The 25182-nt window shown below is 37.3% G+C and overlaps 4 protein-coding genes, 1 non-coding gene and 1 pseudogene across 14 annotated transcripts; 1 reads left to right on the forward strand and 5 right to left on the reverse strand.

The window, feature by feature from the left end:
* Positions 1 to 52: 52 nt before the first annotated feature.
* LOC111795796 (NAD(P)-binding Rossmann-fold superfamily protein) lies at positions 53 to 1266 on the reverse strand. Its single transcript, XM_023678381.2, has 2 exons — positions 963 to 1266; positions 53 to 884 (listed from the first exon to the last, which is right to left on the reverse strand). The coding sequence occupies exons 1-2, from the start codon at positions 1037 to 1039 to the stop codon at positions 80 to 82; spliced, it is 882 nt and encodes a 293-aa protein (XP_023534149.2). The 5' UTR covers positions 1040 to 1266; the 3' UTR covers positions 53 to 79.
* A 2202-nt stretch (positions 1267 to 3468) lies between these two features.
* On the reverse strand, positions 3469 to 5197 carry LOC111794732 (xyloglucan galactosyltransferase XLT2 pseudogene; annotated as a pseudogene).
* A 1607-nt stretch (positions 5198 to 6804) lies between these two features.
* Positions 6805 to 7378, reverse strand: NEET (2 iron, 2 sulfur cluster binding protein). The gene is made up of 2 exons (XM_023678404.2): positions 7110 to 7378; positions 6805 to 6998 (listed from the first exon to the last, which is right to left on the reverse strand). Exons 1-2 carry the CDS (start codon positions 7316 to 7318, stop codon positions 6896 to 6898), a joined length of 312 nt encoding a protein of 103 aa, XP_023534172.1. The 5' UTR covers positions 7319 to 7378; the 3' UTR covers positions 6805 to 6895.
* A 618-nt stretch (positions 7379 to 7996) lies between these two features.
* Positions 7997 to 8068, forward strand: TRNAH-GUG (transfer RNA histidin (anticodon GUG)). The gene has a single exon. It is a non-coding gene; the product is annotated as a tRNA-His (tRNA).
* A 618-nt stretch (positions 8069 to 8686) lies between these two features.
* Positions 8687 to 20860, reverse strand: LOC111796179 (putative serine/threonine protein kinase IRE). Of its 10 annotated transcripts, XR_015421078.1 has the most exons (19): positions 20368 to 20856; positions 20146 to 20213; positions 19849 to 20025; positions 18382 to 19746; positions 17856 to 18028; positions 17402 to 17651; positions 16559 to 16651; positions 16330 to 16470; positions 16068 to 16160; positions 13929 to 14130; positions 13739 to 13824; positions 12490 to 12578; positions 11222 to 11273; positions 11073 to 11129; positions 10816 to 10977; positions 10247 to 10327; positions 9509 to 9664; positions 9114 to 9231; positions 8687 to 9026 (listed from the first exon to the last, which is right to left on the reverse strand). XR_015421078.1 is itself a non-coding variant. In XM_087123871.1 (17 exons), exons 1-17 carry the CDS (start codon positions 20708 to 20710, stop codon positions 9575 to 9577), a joined length of 3522 nt encoding a protein of 1173 aa, XP_086979997.1. In that variant the 5' UTR covers positions 20711 to 20856; the 3' UTR covers positions 8687 to 9574. The 10 variants fall into 10 exon arrangements, 1 of the variants encoding a protein (XP_086979997.1); XR_015421079.1 differs by lacking the exon at positions 9114 to 9231 and having other exon boundaries at positions 20368 to 20857; XR_015421076.1 differs by having other exon boundaries at positions 8687 to 9231.
* Positions 20861 to 22558: 1698 nt separating this feature from the next.
* Positions 22559 to 24578, reverse strand: LOC111794540 (small ribosomal subunit protein uS10y). The gene is made up of 4 exons (XM_023676572.2): positions 24436 to 24578; positions 24202 to 24326; positions 23617 to 23730; positions 22559 to 22914 (listed from the first exon to the last, which is right to left on the reverse strand). Exons 2-4 carry the CDS (start codon positions 24311 to 24313, stop codon positions 22775 to 22777), a joined length of 366 nt encoding a protein of 121 aa, XP_023532340.2. The 5' UTR covers positions 24314 to 24326; positions 24436 to 24578; the 3' UTR covers positions 22559 to 22774.
* Positions 24579 to 25182: the final 604 nt, after the last annotated feature.

Raw genomic sequence — 25182 nt, forward strand, 5'->3', positions numbered from 1 at the left:
AAGGCTCTAACATAATTATCTGTGTAATTTGACCTCTTTCTTCTAATATAAATGAGCAAAAACAACAGGATATAAAGAATCATGTTGGATTCTGATCAGGGAGAGGAAAGTTTAACCTCTTGAAACAGGTAAAGCCGCCATCAACCACCAAATTGTGCCCACTTACATACTTTGCATCATCAGATGCAAGATAAAGTGCAGCATTGGCTATATCATTGGTCTCACAAACTGCCCCTTCCAAAGCACTCAAATCAAATATCATCTTCTCAAGTTTCTCCTTCTCAGTTCCAGGAAAAAGGCGACACATTTCGTTGATAACAAATGGCGTCGGGATTGGAAATGGTGATATGCAATTCACTCGAATACCATATTTGCACAACTCCGATGCCATGGACTTGACAATACCGATAACAGCGACCTTCGACACAGAATACGTATGTTGAGCTAACCCACCCATCACTCCTGTGACACTAGCCGTGCATAAAATCGACCCTGATTGTTGAGGGATCATAACACGAGAGGCGTGCTTGATACCAGCTAGAACACCTCGGACATTAATGTTCATAACTTTATCGAATACGGCAAGGTCGAGATCCAAAATGCTTGGAGGAGTATTGCAAGCAATCCCAGCATTGTTGTACATTATGTCAAGCCTTTTGTGAAGAGAGAGGGCGAAATCTACAGCATCAGAGACATTGGCCTCGTTGGTGACATCACAAGGGATGAAGGTAGCGTTGGGGCCGAGCTGCTTGGCCGTCGCTTGGCCAAGCTCTTCCTCGACATCCGCCAACACAACTTTGGCTCCATTGCTTATGAATTTGGATGCCGTTGCCTTCCCAATGCCGCTGGCTGCGCCTGTAATCAGCGCAATCTTGCCTTCAAGCCTACATATCCCAATCGAAACCTTAGCCATTTCAAGAACATTGAAGGTTATGAAAGTGAGTATAAATAAACAAACTCACCTTCCAGCATGGGAAGACAATCCCCTATTGAAGAAGCTCAAAGTAAGCGAATTCCTCAAGAGATGACTCCGAATCATGGCGTTTCAGAAGGTTTGAATGGGGCTTCAATGGCGGATATAGAGTGATCCCATTTGAATAACTTAGGAAGGGAATGGGGAAAAGGTACTTTAAAAACAGGGGAGTTGATAAGGAATCTTGTTTGTAGCTTTGACTTTTCTGTTTGGGTCATTAATGTCTTGGATGAGTTGTATAGTGAAGAGGGCACATTTGTTTGTGTGTAGTGACCCCATTTGTCTTTTGGATTCTTGGTAAAATCCAAAACCCAGAAAGCGAAAAGGATTCGCAGCCAATAAGTTCGATGAGGTGATGAGGTGTGTAAGTGAAGAAAATTGCATGCTTTGTGCATTCTTTTAAGAATGACAGATGCTTTTGTTTCATTTGGAACAAAACTGCATCTGAATCAGATGCAATGAAGTGCGTATGTTAGGGAGATGTTTCTAGCCCTTTACAGAGAATATTTCGTTCCACTCTCTAACCGATATGAGATCTCATAATTTATCCTCTTTTGGGGCCCAACGTCCTCACCTTGTTGCCCTCTTCATTGAATGTGGGATCTCACAATCCACCACCGTTTGGGTCCAGCGTCCTCACTGACACATCATTTGGTGTCTACTCCTTTGAGGCTTAGTGTCCTCGCTGGCACACTGCCTGATGTCCACTCCACTTCGTAGCTCAGGGCCCTTACGGGCACACAGTCAGTGTCTGGCTTTAATACTATTTGTAACTGTCCAAGCCCATCACTAGCTGATATTGTCATTTTTTAGCTTTCTTTTTTACACTACCCTTCAAAGTTTTTAAAACGTGTCTGTTAAAGAAAGGTTTCTACATCCTTATAAAACATGTTTCGTTTTCTTCTTTAATCAATGTGAGATCTTACCGTGCTCGCAGCTTTTAGGGGTGGTTAAGGTGGAGTGGTTGCTGCTTGCTGCTATGAGGAAATGTATACCTGAACAGAACCCACCCACCCTTGTGTACTGAGATTCTTGGCAGCCCATTTTGGAGGGGCTTTGAGGCTAGCTATTACCTTCCATTACCCACACATTCATGTCTATTACCACACTCGAACAAAAGACGGGTATTGAAGATCAGATGTTTGAAAAAGACATAAAAGGAATTGAAGTTTGGCTAAGATTGGGTGATTTATATTTTTCTAGAACTTATGTGAGTGAAGACAAAACATGTTGATGAAAGGACTCGTGTTAATGTGACCTTGTTGGAGTCATCAGGCACTGAATTTAGATTACATATCTCAATCTAAATCCTAAACAAAGGATTCGTGTTGGTCTGTACATAGAGTATTCTCTCTTATATTCCAAATTATGATCTAAATCATGGACAAAGAACCCTTATTGGGACCATGTCTGAATCATGATCCAAATGAAAGCAATCATGAGAATAGAATGACTAAGAAAGACATAAAAGAACTTAAAGTCACTACTCATACCAACAAGGTACAGCTCTTTTTTCGATGACTCAATCATAATAACTCTAAAGTTAAACGTACTTTGCTTGGGTGACATCTTAAAAATTTTTCTAAGATGCATGTGAGTGAGGATAGTCTTCGAGCTAGAAGTAAATAATGTGATAATGCATGTCGGGATATGCAGGTGCAGAATCTCATTACATTTTTCTAGATTCCCGTCATATTATATTACATTTTATACGTTTAGGTTATTTTATAAAATACTAATTATTTTTAGGACCATGCCAATAAATGTATAAGTTTTTATTTTATGGGTATACATTGTATCTCCTACATTTATTTTCCTATATCTAATTGGCTAGCTTTTCAATAATTAGGTTCCAAATAATTTGATGGTAGAGTTAAATAATTCTTACGTCTTTCGTCATTAATACCGTGTGTCGATAGAAGATGAACTTCTTGTCTATAGTAATAATGTCTATTTAATTGGTAGGATCTGTCACGAACAAGTAGAGAATTCTTGTTTTCGGGCAAAAAAAAAAAAAAAAAAAACCTCTATTTAATTTAATTTTGAATATTTAAATTATATATTTTATATAAAAAATTGTATTCCATAAAATAATTAATTTTTAAAAAAATGATGATAATTTAGTCATGAATTATGTGGTCGTTGTCGAGAGTCGAGATTGTCATTGGCCATGTTCGAGTGACCCACTGGTGGCTATTGTGTCGAGATTGTCATTAGCAATAGTTGTGATCGAAAATGATTGTCGAAGATAGTCCTAAGAGTTTCCACTCGAGTGATAGTCCTAAGAGTTTTCGCTCGAGTTAGTTGTCAACAATAATAGTCGAGATAGAGTCGCCAACAATGATAATAGTTAAAAAATATTTATATCAAAATAGTCCTTTATTTTTTAATTACTACAAAATAAAGCCAAATATGATTGCAATTTTACCCCTGCCCCAACTTTTTGAACTTTTATGCCCTCCAAGATTTATTCCTTTTAATATAAGGATCACACCTAAAGAATCATAATAGTATGCCTAATATATATATATATATATTAAATATCATAAAAATAAATAAATAAATAAATAAACTTCTCAATTTCCCCCTTATTCTTCGTTATTTGCATTTGTACCCTTCAACTCTTCCTTATTTCCACTTGTACCCCCATTCTTCTTGCTCTTTAAACCTCCTCAAAACCCCATCGACGGCGACGTCGAAGGCATCTCTGACAGCGCCGGTGCCGTAAATGAACTTCGGTATCGACTCGATTACTCTCTCTCTCATCTCTCTCACTTCCTCTCTGCTAAATTTCTCCAGAACCGCTTCAATGGAGGCGGTCCCGTTCTTCACGGCGTTCCGGTCTATGAAAACCGAGTAACTCTCCGGTTTGCCTGGTAAGAACCACTCGTACTGGTAATACGCTGTCCGCCGCCAGAAGAACACTGGAATCGCTCCGGCCACCATACAGTCGAAGATCGACCGCCGCGTGAAGCTGTCGCCTCTTGGCTGCAAGCAGAAATCAGAATTGAGAAACGATTCGAGAATCGCCGACGTGCCATTGGAGCAGCGGCTACCGGCACAGTCAACAACGCGGCATTTCTCCGCCGTGGAATTCCGGCACTGATCCAACAGGATCCCCCTAAAGTCATTACGGAAGGCGGCGCGTTTGGCGCCAGCGAAGCAGAAGAGGTGCGTACGACTGCGCGTGCGGACGAAGTCCTGCCAGGCCGACATGTCGTCCTGGCTACTGGGGTGAAATCCTGTGGGGTAAGGTACACCGACGTCAAAATAGTCCCACGGATTTCGCTCTATCAGAAGGCGAGTAATATTTCTCATTCCCGGTAAATAAATACACCTCGACCCCCAATCCTCATCACTGCTGCGGCGGAAATCCCATGTGATGCGGCCCATTGTAATGAAATGATCCCAGCCGTTAGATTTCTTATAGTACTCCTGATCGGAAAGCCACTTTAGAATCATACGGCAGTGATGATCCCGATCCTCCGCACTCGAAGCCGTCCATAGGAATTTCCCCACTGCGAGTCCAGCGTAAAACGGTACATAAAACGCCGTAGCAGATTCCGGCTCCTTGACACGGCATTTATGCTTCATTATCCGATTATGGAAAATGATTTCCGTTACGAATTGGTCCGTCCAATACCACGACGCCAAGAGATTCTCCGGTATCACTCCGGCGAGAGAATCAGCTCTCTGCCCGAACCCGCCGTTCACCATCGCGCTGCAACTTGAACTCCACGGGTTCAGACTGTCGCAGTTTTTGACAATGTCTTGGTTAAATGCCGTCGGCAGGTCGTAGACGAAGATCCGGCCATTTTTGCAGTGATCGCCGTCGGTAGAGGCGGGAGAGACGGCAGCGTAGGGGAAGCGATGAAGGCGGTTGGCGGCATAGGAGATTGCCGTCGGGAGAGGAAGAGGAAGAGGAAGAGAAAGGAAGCGAATAATGAAGAGGAGGAGGATCTGGAGGCAGAGGATTGTGAGGAGAAGCCATAGACGAGATTGCTGATGATGAAATTGCTGTAACAACGAGTTGAACGAGTTCTTTCTGCCGAACAACTCGTAGGATTTCAATTTCCTCGGATGGTGCTCCGGCGAGGAGTTGCCGGAAAGAGGAAGCATTAGAATAAAATAAACCAGACTTTCAATGGCGGCCTCCGGAAGAAGAATCGCGACTGTGAGCGCTGCCGTGGACCGTCACCGGCAGGGGAGATTTAGGTTTAGACAGAGGGAAGAGAGGGTGAGGAGTTGTGTGAAGGAGGCGTAAATGAGGGGCTGAAATTTTATGAAGGGAAGAGAGAGGACACGTGTCGAGTAGTGTTACCGGCTGAGGGAGCAACCGACAGCGTAATAAGTTATTTGCGACCGACAACTGACGGTTTCCATTTTTCGTTCCCACAACGAGAACGTTGACGTAACAACGTGAGGATTCCGTGGACTTCTCCGTTAATTTTTGGAAGCGGCGTGGGGGAATATCGGTAAAAAAAGAAAATCTACCGTGATTTTGTTTAGAACCACTTAAGGTAAAAAAATGATTTTGCTTTAACCATTTAAGGTAAAAAATGAAGAAGAAAGTAAAAGGTAGTTACATTTATAAAGGAGTTTTCAATTATATTATTATTTATTTTAATAAAATAATAAAATAAATTAGGAAAATACGTATCGAAAATAAAAAGAAACAGGTAAGACTTAGGAAAAAACGTTGAATGGGGATGACGTCAGAGTGCCACGTGGATGTCAGCAAAATTACGAGAAAAGAAAAAAAGAAAAAAGAAAATATTATTATTAAGGAAGTGGGGCCAGGTGGACGGACGTCGTGTAGAATATTAAATGAAGTTAGTGGGTGAGGTGGTGTCCGGGGAGATAGCTGTAAGGAAGAGCGGTGGTTCTGTTCCATCAAACTGGTTTTCTGGCTTTTGCTTATGGATTTTCAATTTTAATTTCTAATTAAATTGGTCCCAATAAAAATAATTATATATATATATATATATATATATATATATATTATTTATGGTCAAAATTGGGAAACTCGTCACCGACAGAATCGGTATTTTCTTAAAAAAATATTATTGAAAAAATTAATTTTCCTTCCACTTTACTTCATTGTCACACTGTGTGTCTGAAAAGGAATGTCAAAAGTGTAATTTTGTAATTTTTATTTATTTATTTATTTTAGTGTATGTAAATAATAATAATTATTATTATTATTTTTTGTTTTTATTATTTTAAACATAATAATGATTAAGGAATAATATAACCTGAGGTAAGAAAAGGAAAAAAAAAAGTAATTATATAACTCAATTAATTAAAGTTTACATTGAACTTGTTCACATCATTTATTTAATTTTTTTTAATAAAAGTATAAGACATTTATTTATTATTGTCAGATATTTAATTAAATTTTTTTATTCAATTTTAATAATATTTGAAAAAATTACCTTCCAAATATTAAAAAAAAAAAATCATTTTAAAGAGTTTTGAAGAATAAATAAAAATAATAATAATTATGAAATTAAATATATATATATATATATACACAAGTAAAAATGTAAATATTAAAATTGCAGTAAATTCAGATCGGTTCGATTCAACCCAATTTAGTTTACTAAGATTTACTTAAAAATTCTGAATCTATAGGACGTTACTAAAATTTTCTTAAGATTTAGTGGAATTCAAATGAAATCTAGAATTTTGATGGAACGTTTATTGGTGGTAGAATTTGCGAATGAGAGCAATCTTGAGAATAGAATGACTAAAAACGACAGCAAAAAAGATTGAATCTTTATGGGGGCGGAGGGACTTGTTTGCAAAATTTGAAAGATGAGGGATGGGAATGCAAATAAAAGTAGAATGATTTGACAGTAATCCAATTGAAACTCAAGAACAGAGAAGAAGTTGGAAGAAAAAACATGAAAGAGTGCGTCTCTATTGCTTCTTTAAGAGCAAAGGGCCGACATTATCTCCGGTGGCCTTGTTGTGCTTAACATGGCTTCCATCACACAGAGGAAATGTGGCTGACCTCCAACATCTGCAACAAAACTTGTTTATTTCAGCTTAGTCCCTACTCTGTTCATAATTTGCAATTTAGTCCCTTAACTTTCAACGTTTTTCTCCATAGTCCTTTAAAAATAATGGGTACCTGCAATAGGGTGTGAGGGGCTTGGCAAGGTCGGCGACAACCACGGAGTCCACTACTTTGTCCTCGCTCTTCCTGATTGCTGGGTTTATGGCTTCGCCGCCTTCGGCTCTGACCACCACCATGCGCCGCCGCGGCATTCCGCCGAGGGTGAAGTTAACGTGAGGAGGACGGGTTGTTGGTAAGGCGGAAGTGGCAGGAAGCGAGGCCATTGGAGGAGCAGAGGAAGGGTGGTGATGTGAGTGAAGGAAAATGGGGTAATGGATGATGAACGTGTGGAGGGCACGGTTTAAAGGTGCCTTAAACCGGCCTAATCGGTGGATCTCCATTTGACACGTCCCTCTTCCCTACCACAAAATTATAATCCAAACCCATCAAATTAATCGTAAATAAAAACGTATTTTTTAAAAAAATTAACAACAATTTACAAAAAATTTCATTGGAGAGTCCGACCCGCCGGATAATCCGGCAGCCTAAGGATGACTATTTGAGATTTTCAACTACAGTCCTCCGCTCTACCATTTGAACTAAGGTCGACCATTGTTCTATTGTTATCTAAATGTGCAAAGTTTATTTACATAAGATTCAGTAGTCACGGAGAATTATGAAGTAATACTTTTTTTGTTGCAATGGGTGTGGCATGCATTCTAGTTAAATTAATCGTACATGTGATGGACTTGCTACTTTTGATTTTTGTATTTTAGCTACTGGAGTTTGATCCCTGCTCAAAATCCTACCTGACCTGTTTACTAACCCACGACACGCATCCCATGACTGTAGTTCTGCGAGGCGTGTGGTAAGTGTGTGTAGAGAACTTTTTTTTGTGCTTGAATAGCGGCATGGTTTATCCTTAATTATGAGAAAGCGATGAATGATGGCTAAATATCCAAGTGGTTGTAGTTTAGTGGTGAGAATTCCACGTTGTGGCCGTGGAGACCTGGGCTCGAATCCTAGCAACCACAACATATGCTTTCTTTTTTAGCTACAAACTATTGAAACATATTAACATAAAGAAACTCGTAACATATTAACCTAAAATAAAAGGGTATTTTAGGAAAAATAAATTAGGCTCAGCAGGGGGAGAAAGGGGAAATGGAACGAATCGTAGTGTCTTTCAATGAATATGGCAGGCTTGTTGTGAACATTTCGTCTCCCTTCCTTGTAATTATTTTCTCTAATTTCTTTCTATATATATATATAAATATATATATATATTCATCATTTTTTTAATTAAAAAAGGTGGGTGAAGGTGGAGCTTCAACACTTTAGCTTAGGGAGCTTGCGTGATGGGAAGGCAGCCAGCGTTGTTGTGACAAACTTGGTGTCATGCTGAAAGACAACAAGCTTGTCACCTTCATCATCACCTATGGCCAGGCTCTCCCTAAGCTCACCAACCTCCTCCGTCGCTGCGGTAAGAGCTGTCGCCTCCAACGGACCAACTACCTCTGTCCCGACTTGAAGCACGGCCTCTTTGATGAAGCTGAAGAGCAATGCTCGCCTTGGCAACAGGTACTATAGCTAGAAGGCTAGAAGGCTCACCACCAAATTTTACGCTCTAACATTTTAGAATTTGGACAAACTTTCATATAAACTTTAATATAAGACGAAGTAGAGACAATTGAAGGTTTATTGGTAGACGAAATTTTACATCCTAACCTTTTAGAACTTAAAGAACAAATTCGAAAAAAACTTTAGTTTAAGACGAAGTAGAGGCATTGTCTCTCTTCTTCCTTTTCTGCTTTGACCCGAACACATTCATTTTTGTTGATTTCAGATGGTCAAAGACTGCAGCGACCTTACCGGAAGAACAAATAACGAAATCAAGAACAACTGGAACAAGAAGCTCATCAAGATGGGGATAGATCCGGTCACAACCAAGCCTCTGCAGAAGCAAGAAACAGAAAGTTGCAGCCAAGGAAGCTGCACTGATTCCTCAGCCGCCATATCTCCATTAACAGAAGCTAATTATTGCACTGAAAAAGATGAGCCATTAACAAGCCAACATACGTGGATGGAGGCTCTTAAAGATGATTCCAACATGGGGCAGCAAAATCTACGGTGATATTGGCTCATACAGTGATTACCAACAGCCCCATTGAATAAAAAAAATCCTTCAAACAGCACACTGGAAAATGTATGATCTTTAAAGACTTCAGGATTCAGAAAACTGAGCACAGAAATTTCCAGGTACTGAGTTAAATTTATTACTTCAGATTGAAAATACATATCCTCAGTTTAAACTAGAAAATCTATTTACACAGTTCTGAAAATGAAATACTATGTACATCTTAAGAAATGGCTACATAAATATGTGGGCTCCTGATAGTAATAATATAAGAGTTAAAAAGCCTAACTAGAGCTGCCTATGCAATAAAACAAAACGAGTAAGCTTTGTATCTTACCAGTTGTTGGGAAGCAAAAGATGATGAAGATGGAGCAGCCAAATATGGTGTACGTAAATAGCTTCATCAAGGAAAGGATGGTCTGGTTATATCTGGTGAGTTTTGGCTGCTCTTCACCACCAAATCATAATTGATGGAAGCCAACTGTGATAAATTCTGCGAAAGCAAAACAATGAAGTTGCTGCATCATATTTTGATCTTTCTTTCAAGCCAGCACCAAAATGACATTATTCATACAAATACAGTAACAGAAAATAAAATATATAATATGTATTGGTCTTTGTTCAAGTAGTACCTTTGCTTCTATAATGTTAAAAAAAAAAGTACCAATTTTGCTGCTTCAAAAGATAATTAACTTACGAAACTAAATAAATATGAAAAGATTAAGATTAAAAATAAAAATAAAAGAAAAAACAAGAACATAAAAGTGGTAAAAGTATAAAATTAAAGCTCCAAATTTATCGACATTATCAACTTGTAGTCAAATATTTGAAACATTAATTTATATATAAAAGCAGCTAAGCTCTGTTTCTTTGGGAACCCAATCATCAAAGAACCATAAATCTGTTTCTTTGGGAAACCAATCATCAAAGAACCATAAATCTATTTCTTTGGGAACCCAATCAACAAAGAACCATAAAAGAATTGAAGCCTTCGTTCTAAATAATCATAAGACATCAACACCTTGAAAATATCTTCTATGACAATAAGAGAATTTACAGGCCTGGCATGCCTTACCTTGAAAGAGAAATTGCTGAACGAGTACTTCACAGAAAGGGCTGGTGTACAGAAGTCAGCTAAACTACCACATTCGTCTCCCTGTTTCAATAACATCCAAGAAATCAAAGTTACTCAATCAGACTGAAACCTCCAGTCACATCATACAATAGACGGTTGAATTATACTGAACTAGATTCTATATGATGAAAAGTTTCTACAATGAACATATACTTTTGTTTCATCTGTTATAGATAGGGTAGTTCTCAGCTATGTTTACATTGAACCCAAGAGAACCGGTGAAGAGGGGGAGAAAATTCATGCCGCCATGAATAATGTTATACCAATGAAATTTGTTTCCCTTCTAAAAAAATAATACCACTATCTAATATGTGCTTCTTTTGTTTCAATATAAGTATCATTAATCAAATTTGACATCCGTGCGTCCATGCAAATTTAATACAGATCCTTGGTTGCCGTCAACCAAATAGGGATTTCTTTAGTTAATGAATAGCAGATAAAGGGTAACAGAAATGATTTAGTTTATTAAAAGCATATATTCAAGGCGAACTATTATAATGCAAGCTTACATCTTCATCTTGTAGGTTGCTAAATGAACTACTGCTGGTATCTGTCAAATCATGATCATCAAAGTCACTAGCACCATTAAAGTCCTCGTCTTCTGGATTCCATATATACCGACTCATGAAATAACTTGTATCATGTGGCTCTGCTGATGGTATAAACATGGCCTGTATTAAAAAAAAAAAAAAAACTCCTTTTCAGATTCATAAATATATAATAAAAAATTATGTCAACAAATGCTTCCATGTACGATGATGAATACCTTCTGCCTTGCAAGAGTTTCCCAATTAATATCCTTGAAGAAAGGATGTTGCTTCACCTGACAGACGATAACAGTTCTTCTCTATCAATTCATTTCATAAATCATAATTATGTAGCAAAAATACTGTTTTACAGGAATTAAATAATTACCTCTCTGGCTCCTGTAGCTCCCAGTCTTTGAACTGAATTTTCAGTCAGCAATCTGAAATATAGTGTATTAGCGTTTATAGTTAACCTAATCTCTACGCTATTATCATTCTTGAAATAGACATAAATTAAATTTCTTTCATCAATTACAGAAAATAGTAAACAGATTGTGTTAAAGATACTTGATTCAAATGAAAGTTTATAGTCCGTTACTCGTCAAATTCTTCTGTCAACTACAATTCATCCAAAATTCAGGTTTGACACGTATAGTAAAGAACCTCAGACAAAAAATATGGTTAAAAAAACTTGAAAATGATTGACACTATTATTACTAACTGTCAAATGTGAACGACCTTCTATAAAAAAAAACATGCTCCAAAAACTCGCTAAATTATCCTATGCCAAATCTGAAATTATTCAATTGAGTTGCATCCATCTCATTAGTTCATAGTACAGACAATATAACACTGAAATTAAATATATGTACGTACATACATATAATATATATATATATAAAGAGGATCAGATAAGATTGTGCCTGATTCACTGCCAATTAATCCTACTTTAACTTTGAGAAGGAACGAACCAGTTAATACGATACAACTTAGCTGCTATTTGTAATGTTAAATTACATTTTTAATCATTATTTCAGTACAAAAGGGGTTTACAATTATTACACTAATTAGTTTTGTTTTTTTAAAAAAATATATTTTATCATGGTCCAATGTCGCAATATTAAGAATTGTCAAAGAGTACTACGATGTCATTATCTCATTCTACTTGTCCTTTCTGCATGTTAAACCAAAATATCATATTCATATGTTATTTCACATTCTATATTTAGATCATTGATGGGGTGCTTTTTTGCATCAATTTAATATGAGAACAAGGTTTTCATTGAGGATTCAAAGTCGAATATTCAGCTTCTCTTTTGCAGTTTAAATCTTCTCATTAGTATTTCTCATCTTGGATTTTTACGGCTATTTTCTTAATGATATTTGTGATAATTGGGAGGCTTTTTTTATAGGATCCATTCCTCTTTCTTTATAGTATTTTATCTTTCTTAATTTACACTTCGTAAGCATTGAATTCTTGTACTCTCCGTTAGCTTTTCAATCACTAATGAAAGTTTCGTTTCTAGTTTTTTTTTTTTTTTTTTTTTTTTTTTTTTTCTAAATAGAAGAAATAAATCAAACAATCATTAGATGCAGCAAAACTGAAAGTAAATTATGATAAGATGTTATATCCTAAAAGATTTCAAGGAATCTTACTTGTCAATCAAATCCTGGGCTTCATAACTCATCTCGTCCGGTACCTTGGGCCATGGTATGTCTCTATTAATGATATTATCAAAAATTAGCTGCAATGGAATAATAACTCTTTTGTCAATCAAAATGTTGTGCAGTTATCGAGTAAAACCAACCAACAAAAGCTACAAAGCCAGTACAGAATTTTGAAGTCCTGATCACATGCTATTATTTCTAACAAGAAAACCTTTACCGAAAGAGAAAGGAATGCAAACACATCAAGGCCAAACCTATCCAACAAAGGGTGGCGTAGCAAAGTTAAATGAATTGGAATTACCTGATAATGAAATAACCAAAGACATGGTTGCAGACCTTAAAGAGAAGGTGGTACTCATGGGAGTATCAACAACCATATATCCTCCCAAAAGCAAGTCTTTGAATCATTCCCAACAAAACATTCTATGAAATTAGAGAAAAAGGGACCACCTAAAAGACGATTTTTCAAGGGCTTCTAAACGTGCCTTTCAATCCCCCCAACCGTGGTCCATTTGAAAGGTTATGGACCATACTTGCACAACCATTTAGCTAGAATAGCCACAGTAAGAAGTCCAAGATTGCCTATGCCTAACCCTCCAAGTCAACTGGTCTCGATGTCACCTCCCAACTAATCAAATGGGGACCTCCATCCTCCTCAGCACCTTCCTCCCACAAATAAATCTCCAAAAGCTTCTCCACTTAAAACTGATTTATAAGAGTCAATCTACCTTATCTGAAGAAGAAAACCCTTTTCTAGGATACAAGATGCTTTTAGACCTTAGTCAAGGAGTTCCAAAATGAGGCCCGCTTGGGATTATAGCCAAGAGGGAGATCAAGATAAGAGGTGGGAAAATTACCTACATCAGCCATCTATGCAGATTGAAACATCACATATGTATGACTTCTTTAATACAATATGATTTTATCCTTGAAATATAATGTTTATTGTCTCCAAAAATGTATAAAATGAGTGCTGTCTTTTAGGAAAATCAAAACAATCCCATGTAACAATTTTTTAACCAAGCTGGTCCAGGTTGTTGAGATCTAACCATTGGAATTAGGGGGTTAGTTAGATTCGTTTAGCTGCTTTATTAGTACAAATATCCATTGTTTAGGTTGTATGCGTTTATTCCTGATTAAATAAAACTTGGAAAAGAATTACGCATTCAAAATGATAATTAGCCTTGTATACTGCATGTTCCATTAGAAAGTTAAGAATACCAGTTGCAGGTTCAACCTGTGGACTTTCTGCATTGAACGGCGGTAGTCCTACAAGCATCTCAAAAAGAATTACTCCAACAGACCACCAATCCGCAGTTACACCTGCAGAAAACAAGTTGAAAAACAATAAAAACATAATAAGGATTTATTCAGAATAATTCACAATAGTTCTTGTTAGAAGGATACTACGCCTATTGGTTACAGACCATGTCCCATGCCCAGAAGTATCTCAGGGGCCAAATAATCTGGAGTACCAACAACTGAATGCTTTTGTCGGTGTTCTCTTTTTGACAGAGATTGAGATATAGGTCCATTGTCTCCAAGTGGAACAGTTCCATTGATTGATGGACCTGAGAAATCATCTGTACTATTGATAAGACCAATCTTGGAGAGCCCAAAATCTGTCAACTGTAACAAAAAAGACGAGGTTTCTAAGAAGTGACGAGCACAAACTATTGCAAGTTTTAAACGATAAGAGACAATGAACTGATAAAAGAACGTGATAAAAATGAGAGTATCCTTGACAGGAGAATTCACTCAATGTGTCAAATAAAAACCTACGAAGAATCAAACAGTTTCTTCCTTGACTGCCGAACAAAAAGTTATCACATATATTCCACTTCCACTTTTGCTTGAAGATAATTTTTATAGCAGTGATGTCCTTACTGAACTAACTGTACAGTCCTAATATATTTTTTTTTCCGTCCTGATTTTTCTCATTCCTCGATAATCTACAAAACTAATAGTAACTATACCAAAAAGTTACATACCGTTAATGATCCATATACTGCAAAACAAACCAATAATAGAATCCCAGAGATCAAACAAACAAGAAAAGGAAAGAACGGAAGTGTTTTAAAGAAGAAATGAATTAGACATTCTGTTTAATCTTTAAATTTTTTCTACCCGGGTGTGATATTTGGGTGTGATATTTTGCATCTTCAGACAAAGTCTCTCAACAAAGTTTCTCCCAATTGCCTCTAGGCAAATAGCAAAATGACAAAGCAACACTAATGCTCCTACATGAATCAAGATGATTCATGTACCAATACGAGAGAATGTAAATATGGGAAATGAACCAAATGAATCCAATAGATTCATGAATCGAAGTGGGAAATGTACCAAAAGTATTTATGAATCCAAGAGATTCATGAACCAAATCTTCATGACAATTCTCAACATATGGCTTTAGCCCCACATTCATATAAAAAAAAACTTGGACCTTGTTCTTAATAGATTGATTCCTGGCAGCTTAATTGAAGAATAAATATATTGAGAATTTTTGCTGCAGAAACAAGCAAGATTGCAATTGAAAAACAGATGGTTTCAATTCCCCATGCCAATTTTATTTTAACAAAGTGGTGAAAGGACAGATCTAGTAGAAATCCTCTTCTAAGCAAGGTATCTACTGATATCCTACGGACCAAAGACCCAAGGAAAATGACATTGAAACCTCTTCTTCCAAATGGCTATAATAAGAGAGCTGTGGGAAAGTTTTTCCTTATCCAAATGAAAGGTAAGATGGGCTCTAAAGGAAACTGATAAGAATAAACGGATGAAAGGAAGAAAACAAGATAGAATATAATTGATAACTGACCATTAATGAATCACCATGGACATCTGAGATGATCTCACTATCTACATGCACAACCCACCCAATAGTTCTGGTCCCTCACAAGCATAAACAGCTCATTAAAGATAAAAACACTTTTTCCCCAACTCACTAACCAAATATTCCTACTAATTTACCCCTGCTTAATGTACATTCACTATTGAAGGCTGCAGACCTACAAAAATAATTCAGAATAAATCACCCACCTCAATCTTCTCCAAGTTAGACGCTTCCTTCAAGGTTTCAGGAAATGTTATTAGAATCCTAACAATCTGCCATAAAAAGCTACTAAGAAAGTGCCACAAGGATCAGTCAAGGGAAATTTTTTTTAGAACATTCGTATGACATCATAGAAACGTATCCAACCTTTCCTTTAAACTTACGGCTACAATCCTCAAATAACTTCTCAATAGAATACGTGAGAAAGATATTTTTTCCAATGACAAGGAATACCTCCTAAAATATGAACAACCTCGCATTTAAAATTTTGGAGAAGAAAATTTTAAGTCCATGACATAAACAGAATTACTTTGCCTAAGATTCAACTTCATAACACAAGAATTTAATTGCTTCATAGCTTGTGGCACTCTTGCCGTAAAAACTAACAGCAGGGATATAATGAATGTACTTAACCACTTCGTTTCACGATGAATATTTCCGTTGAAATAAAATTTACGGGAATGCCTAAAATTACAAAATATAGCGAGAGAAATTAAAACCGAAGCCTGCACACCTTAATGTGACCATCTTGACCAATCAATAAGTTATCTGGCTTTAAGTCTCTGTGAATCACATTTAAGGAGTGCAAATACTCCAAAGCAAGAACCTGAAAAGTATCAAGACATGAATTAGTTGGTTTGCCAGTGATGATGATGATCATAATAATACAGTAATAAATTTATTAAGGAAAAAAACTAATTTCTCTGAAGCACGACATGATAGATTTTTAGTATAGGAAAAGGAAAGGGAAAGAAAAAGTAATAGCATTCTCTTACAATTTCAGCGATATAAACCCGAGCCATATCTTCATCTAAGCACCCTAGGTTTCTCAGTAAGGAGTAAATATCACCACCATTTAAGTATTCCATGACCAGATACAGATTTTCCCTACATGTGAAAGAGTAGAAAAAGCGGACCTGTTCATAATCACATTTACAAAAATGAGAAATTAACATTCACATACAATGCTTCCTTAGAAGGAAATAAATTATTGAACCAACTAACCACAAAAGGGTTGCGAACTGAGATAAGGATATTGCGTTCAGCCAAAATACTTTCAACTGCATTCTTGCGAATCATATCAGCCTTCTTTAAAACCTGAAGTATCAAAATAACACTCAGACAGCGTAAGATGAATTTGATATTATTTAAACTTTGATAATACAAATCATTCATCATTAACTTTGACTGCACATTTACTTGGTTCATTATCTATTTCAACATGTACAAAGAGAAGAAAGAAAACAAACATGCTATCAGATTAGACATATGATCAATCATCACTATAAATATTTTAAAAGCTGGAAAGGGGGACATCATAGATTTCATTAATGTCTAGTCTGAAACCTACTTTTAAAAAAATAACAGCTTTTAGACTCATTCATTCAACAAGATGATAACTAGAAACAATTATAGTTAGGAAGCAAAAAGTAGATACTGTAGACAATTTTTTAAGTTTACAGTTCTCATCTATTTTTTAAGACATAAACTGATGTGAACATATTGCATTTTTAACTTGTTACATTCAAAATGCAAGTGAAACCACGAGAATTTAAAATAACTGTGAACAGTTTTAAATTAAAAGACATCAGAAAAGCAATTTTTTAACATGACTATGAAAAACAATTTTTATTAGCTCAGCTAAACAACTTAGACAACTCAAACTTTGTCCAGAATCAGCCCAGTCTGGCAGAGTATGAAAACCAGTATAGAACTAATCTCAGCATGTATTTTGTCACGTTAGTTATGCTGGTGTGATATTTGTTACAGAGCTTCTGGAGGATGTTGTATAAATTCCTTTCTTCATTTGGCATCCACGTAACAGTCATTAGAAGTTAGAACACTGACCTTTATTGCAAATAAGTCTCCAGTTGCTCGTTTTCTGGCAAGGAAAACTCGGCCATAGGCTCCTCTACTAATTGGTTTGATTATTTCAAAATCTTCAATAGATGTTCGATCTTTTGAACATGGGTTAACCGGACTTGCACGCAGACTACGAACAGTATCATCTTCCACTGAACTCTCTTCATCAACTATGCCAATTGAAGAGTCTACTTTATCATCTTCTATTTGCCCACAAAGTTGTACATATTTTTCCCTTTAAATACAGGAATATCAGGATGTAACCAGGGAAATAGATGCGAGTAATATCAATCACTTGAGAGGGAAAAAAAATGCAGACTAGGTCATAGTAATGCATGAATAACATAAAAACGGTAGCCACTGACAGATTTTTTTTTTTTTTTTTTCCAATAAAATAATGTGATATACGGCAATGGAGTTTTGAAACTAATCAACTCACTGCAAGAGCTTCTCTATGCGCCTTCCAAAAGTCTCCACAACAAGGGCATCGACCTTCCTATCCTGGATTGCATATTTAAGGTCTTCTAATCGATCGAGCATACACTCCAATGCACCATAGCCAGAGTTGTTAACGTTTGCAATGGAACGAACAATATCCAACAATTTGTATATCTGTTATTCCACAAACATGGCATTTGAGACATTTAGCATGAATGAGTTCTCAGAAAACTCTTTTACAAATTAAGAGACTAAAAGTAGTTATGCATATTTTACGCACCACATCGGTGAGATGGAATGGTAAATGACAAGAATGTCATTCATTACGTATACCAAACTAATAAGAGAATGCACTGAAGGTAATTTGTAGCACAAGCATTGAAGAGAAGTTAGGATTATACAATAGATTTACGGAGGTCTGTGCATCCAGCTAAAAAAGTGATAGAAGTCCTTCACAATACTACCTTGAAAGGTCAACAGAATCGAAGGACAAATAGGACATTAGTATGATATAGGGAAAACAGTACCTGCTGATAATTTTCAAGTTCAGATATTGCTCTTCGCCCATGCAACAGCAATTCAATCTGACTGGACCTGGGTGTTAAAAGAGGTGATCTTGGTGTTAGAGTTCCAGCTGACATTGATTTTGTACTGTGTTCTGGTGTGAAAATAAATGGTCGATTATATGATTGATCCTGAAAAATATCCTGACTTTCCACAAAGGAAGAGTTTCCAGTAACAGGGAGGGAATCAAGCAGCTCTTCAGAGTTTCGACATGACAAACTGATTCCTTTAGATGACAACTCAAAAATCTCTTCTTGCATATTTGATGTAGAAACCTTAACAGTATCAAAATTTGCACAGGAAGTATCGCTACTTCTTGGTGTACTTTTAGGCGTCCAAGACTCCAGTATCTTTTCAAGAGCTCTAGCAACCCGCTCAAGGCGCTCATTCACAGTTAAACCTTTCAAATCACACCTATCGGCAATTGTACAAATTCGAGAATGCACCTCAACATGAATAGTCGGAATTTCAACCTCACAAATCCGACAGATCATCAAACTCTCAAAATTGGCATTTTGATGATAACCCCATATTCCCCAAGATACTTTTTGTTCTTTAGGGGGTGCTTCTGAATGCTCAATATGACTAGATGGGATATCTAATTTCTCATTGCTCCCAGTTTTAGCTTCATGTACATGCAACACCTCAATTTTATCCTTGGCATGTGTTGTATCGACAGGGTCTTTCCGGTTCTTCTCAGCTGCTGATGGTAGCTTTTTCCAGGATGCCATCCTATACATGCTTGTAGATGAATCAAAACTTACGGCAGAGTCCAGACTAACATTTCCAGCACTATTACTAAAAGTTTGTTCTGAATCTTGCTTCACAATGCGATGGGCTTGATCCTTCCCAACTAACTTCAGCTGCTTCGCAATATCTTCTTTCCCAGTCAATGGATCACCAAACTCAAGTTGTTCGAGCTGCCTGATTTTCTCTGGATAAATTCCTAGATCACTAAGCTGATGAAGACCCAAAATGTGCTCATCTTCATAACCACTCTCCTTTCTGAACTGAATAAGCCGCGTACACCGTGTCAGGATGAAAAGAAGGCGGGTGTGGGCTTGCTTAAGAATTCCTAATGACAGCTCCTGGCGCCGGTCATCTAGATTCTGGACAATGCCTTCACCTTTTGTCCAGAATTCAGTAGGTGACATTGTCGCACATTTCCGAGCAACCACCAACAAATCCTCCAAACCCTCCTTAAGTTCAGGCATAGATCCATCTGCCTTTTCAAGTATATCTACGAGATCTCCAGCAAAAATGCCCAGTTCGTAGTTAACATCATCCTTTAACCTGTCAAATTTTGCTCTGATAGCCACCATGATCTCCTGAATTGTAAAGCAAGAATAAGGTAGGTTCGTTCAACGTAGCTGAAAAGAGAGAGAGAGCATAGACATTAGCACAAAGGCGAACAAGAAGGAAGGGCATACTTCCAAATGTCCAAATGCCCGAGGCTTCCAAACTGGAAAAGGGCGAACTCCTTTGGAATTGAGCTCGTGAGAGAAGCTTTTGATATCAGGGGTTCTCTTCTTTCTTCCACTAGTAACACGCAGTATTGCACGGAATCGTGGAGACTGAATTTCCTTTGTATATGCTGCATGATGACCCTACGCAATAACACCCATCATAGTCCTAATCTACTCCATTAATCTTACAAATTTTATGAATCGCAAACTCAGATACAGATACAAATCAAACCAAACAGAAAACCGAAAATAGATCATTACCTCGATATCATGATTCAGAGCCGACGGATATCTTAAAGAGTTCGGTTGACTCCACGGAATGTTTGTCCCTAACGAAACATGAAAGAATTTACACAACAGAGAGCCATCCATCGATCAAACAACAACAACGCTCACGCTTGCGAAACCAGGCACCAAAACAGAGCACAAAGATAAACAAAACAAAATACACATACATTATAATACGTTCTACATTACACATACCCTGTTCAGTGGAGGAATTTTTTGGCTCCGACTCACTCCCGTCGGCGACATTATTCCTGGAATCATCGCCCAAATTGGAGGGCGTGCCAACGGCACAGGTCCGAAGCGGAAGAGGAGCAGACCGCGTCCGAATGTGGTTCAACCCGAGGGAGGAGGCCATTATGATGGAGGAATCGCCAGGTTGAGGAGGATGATCCTCGGCGTGGTCATGTTCTTGATCGGGATCAGAGTCTCCGGCATTGGGTTTGGTATCGCGGCGAATAGGGATGGGAGGGATCTTACGGAGCTTGGCGGCGGAGGGGGAGGGATCATGATCGAAGACGGAGGGAGGTGGTTCGGACATGGGACCGGAGGGAAGCGGTTTTTTCCGGTGACGGTTTGATGGAGATGGAAGAATTGTGGCATCGAGGTTGGGAGAGTGATTGAGTGTGAGAGAGAGAGAGAGGAATTTCCGCGGGAAGGAGAAGGCTTGAGATTGAGACACGTGGAGGCAGATGAATTAGTTCAGTTAAAGAAGATTTTTGTGAATGCTTTTCAGTTTAAAACGTGCTTCCCGCTATGTGACGGAAACCCGCGTGGGAACTTCGCCTTCTTCCTTCACCGTTGGTCTACTTTATCCTTAATTCTTTTTAATATATTATATATAATATTAATAACTATTTATTATCATTATTTTTAAATAATCTTTTAATCAATATATCATACAACTCCGGATGCTATATCTAAATATTCTTCCAAAAATATCGTAGACATAAAATATCACTTAATTTTTATTCGAGTCAAATGCAAAATAAATTTATTGATATGATTGATGAAATAACAAGACATTCGAGAATTTTATTATATGGAAGTAAGTTCCGTGAGTTTAGCTAAGTGGGTAATGATTTTAAAAAAAACGATAAAAACCATTGTGGTAGATTCAAAACTTTTTGTTAAGGGAGCGTGATATTTTTTTAAAGAGTAACATTTGAAATAATTAGTAGGGTTTTTGTTCTATAAGAATTATAGATTCATTTTTATGAAGAAAAAAATTTGTAATATTTCACATCAAGAAAAAAACTTAAATAATAAACTAAAACAAAAAAATATGTAGGAGGGAGGTTGGGCGGCTATACAATCAAAACCAAGACCCTCATTGGCACCAACAGTAGAGACTCTTGATCTATCATAGCACGAGTTCGCGCATTGGTTGAACCGGCTAACAGCCTGAGGCAGTTCCTTCTAATCTTAGAAAACGTTAAATAAAACCAGCTAGGCAACCGAACAGCTGCCCCCTAATTACTAGACCAACTCGCTATAATAACTAATGATGAATAAGAGATGTGATAGATGATCATGTCCAAAAATAATATGATCGTGTCCCAAAATAATATTAGTACACCAACTATGGGTAAGCTAAGGCATGTCAAACTTGTCGCAGGTGGGCTCCGACCTATGATCGATTATTTCAACCTATACAAACGTCAATTAGTTTGTTTCTAGTTTTCAATGTCAAACATAACATTCTATTCCTTGAAACTAATTAACAAACACAAAACAAAAAGGGTTGAACTTACCTTAAAGCTTACAAAGAAAACACCTTTAGCACTAAAAAAGAACAATATGACCTGAAGAGGAAAGGAATATGAGGAAGAGAAGAACGAAGACCTAGGCTTGCCAGTCATGTCCAGATGTTCCCTCATTCTATATTTAAGTATACAGCTGAGGCATTCAACACACCTTCTCTACCTCCACCCCCCGGGAATCCTTTCCAATCCCAGTTTTCTTGCCATTCCAATCCCTATCTTCCCACAATTCTATTCCTGTTCTATTGTTTGATCATTTTTTCAGGAAAGGAGGTACCTGAAAATTTCATGGAAATGTCAACCAAAACAAGCCAAGAGTGAACAAAAAGTTGTATTTATTCAACCTCTGAGGCCTCGTCTTCGTCCCAACGGTTGATTGCAATATTTGTATCACTGGAGACAATCATTCATATGAAAGCTAAACTAGAATTGAATCAGTGAACACAAACTTTCTTAGAGAGCAACAAGATACTTGGGATTGGGAAATTCTCAACCAAGATTTAAGATTCCTATGCCAATCTAACCACAGAGCCCTTCGTTTGAATTAAGAACATGTGCTTACAAATTAGCTATCAAAATATTTAAATGAAATATAAAGCATATAAGCCGAATGCAGCTCAAGGAACTAATTAATATTTTAACTTTCCATCTAAATTAACAAATCCAAAGATATCAACGAAATGACAGAAGACAAAATCTTCCTCTCAAAATAAGTAAAGCTTCAAAATTATGGCAAAAATGGATAACGCATTAACCTTAACAATTTGAGATTGAAACAACAGAGTAGATTGAAACCTAAATAACTAAGAGTGGATTAAAGAACTTCAGAATTATGGAACACATCAATCAGCAATTGTTACTTCAACCTCAACACCTGGTTCAATGGTGATAGATGTAATCTGCTTAACAACATCGGCAGAGCTAAAGAGGTCGATGACCCGCTTGTGAACACGAAGTTCAAATCTGTCCCATGTGTTGGTCCCTTCAAAAACAAATAAATGATTGGCAAACAGTTTTCAGGTTGGATCTGAAAGATCACAGAGCCTCAGACATCATCAACAAAACAGGCAGCAGTCATAGAAAGCATGCCAACAATACCAACAGCAACTGAATGGTTATAGAACAATACTGAACTAAGTAATTTTGAAGCAGCAGATGAAGACCGAATAAATAAACTCAACATTTTGTGAAACTCGTCAAAGCACAATGCCAAAGAACTTATACATTTCATGTTCATAAATTTTCTGGCTTCTTTTCTAGAACTGCAGGGTCAAATTCATGAAGACAAATTCAAACAGCAGAATAAAAATAACTCCGATCCAAAGTACAAGAACGAAAAACAATAACAGGTCTAAAGGCTGAACAGGATTACCACACTAAATTACATGGTGTGGAACCCCAAGTATAATGATGGGTGAATATTCAATTAACACATAACGATCGCCAATCCGAGAAAAAGACAAATGGAAGACGGAAAGAGAGGTATGGGGGAAAACTAGAGCTGTTGGCTTCACAGCCAGGGTAGCGAAGTGACAGAGGGTTCCAAATTAAAGACAAAAACTTAATAACCATACAGATATACTTGTCTTAATGAATTGATTAATGTTAAATTCTATCAAAAAGCAGACAGAATATCATTCTCAATTCATTATTACTCTTAAGTAAAGCATTGATTCAAAAGTACCTTCACCGCATGGAGATTTCCTGGTGGTGATGTGCAGGACTTTCGTTGGCATCCTCACAGGTCCCTTGACCCTCAATCTCTTGTCCTTGGCACCCCGAACCAAATCAGCACAGACTGTTCATTGAAACAGGAAATGAACAATCAGGATTGAGATAACATTTACAAATCTAAAGGCATCAAGATATTAAATTTCCATTATCTGTAGAGACAGAAATTAGGACCCAAAAACCCCTAAACGAGTGAAGTCAAAGAAAAGACCCCATTTTCGCAACATGGAACTCTCCAAGAGCAGTGATCCGAAGTTGATTTCGCAGATAAATACCGAACGCCACAATACAATAACAATGCGATAAATAACAAATTATAAATCAAGACGAACATAAGCAGTGAAAAGAATGAACGATGAACAACTACATAAAAAAGTAACAGCGCAAGTCTAAAAGAATCTATATATTTCAGAACACATGTTACGAAAAGCGTAAACAATATTTGAGTTCGAACGCAATATTGGAAAAAAGAAAAATTCCACTTGAACACTAGACAACAACTGAAGCAACTTGCTTCTACACAGAGGTAAGGAGTTACCCTTCTCAAGGTTCATCACGTTCTTCGACGAAAGAGTGATCCTAATCTTGTGGATCTGCTCTTGTGCGTCCTCCAAACCAGCCTTCGTAGGCTTCATCGCTGCATACGCCATTATCGCTAACTTCCTGAAAACAAACAAAAAAAGAAAGTCTCAGAACTCGGAGAATCAGATGTGAAAAAAGGCACAGTAAACACCATGTGAAGGGGAACGACGGAAGTGGTGGAGAAGATTACCGGCGCAAGGGGTGGGTACCGCTGCTAGGTTTTTCAGTTTGAGGATTTAGGGTCGAAGAAGATGAAGATTGGAAGCTAGGGCTTTGGTATTAATATCAGTGGACTGGAGGCCCGAATTCAATTAGATCGGGCCAAACATTGAGTTTAAAACATTTGGATCATAACCTTTAACCTGTCTGAAACAAAATATTTTTTACAAAAGTGTGGAAACATCTCCCGGCGTAAATTATGAGACTGGCAACAATACCGAGTAAAAATGGACAATACCTGGTAGTAGTGAGCTTGGACTGTTACAAATGGTATCACAGCCAGACACGGGGGGCGGTGTGCCAGTGAGGACGCTAGCCCCCAAGGAAGATGAATTGTGAGATCTCGCGTAAATTTGAGAGAAGAATGAAGCATTTCTTATAAGAGTGAAAACCTTAAAATCATGATGTTGACAGTGATACGTAACGGTCAAAGCGGACAATGTCTATTAGCGATGGACTTGAGCTATTACACATCACAAATCAAATCAACACTGCTCCAATATTTGTTACCTGAAGTTAGTGACGAGGTTACCTTGCATAAGCCAAAAATAAAAACTCAAGGAACTTCACACGCCATTTTGCAAAGTAAATATCGAGATTCTATTATGTTCATTAAGTAGACAAACCAAGGTTAAGGATTTGTTTGGGGTTGATTGGAGCATAAACAAGGTCGAGATGTAGCTGACCTCTCTTAAGTCGAGACCAAAAATTGAAAATA

Source organism: Cucurbita pepo, chromosome 5 (assembly GCF_057944985.1).
Source record: "Cucurbita pepo subsp. pepo isolate OVF chromosome 5, ASM5794498v1, whole genome shotgun sequence".
NCBI lineage: Eukaryota > Viridiplantae > Streptophyta > Magnoliopsida > Cucurbitales > Cucurbitaceae > Cucurbita > Cucurbita pepo.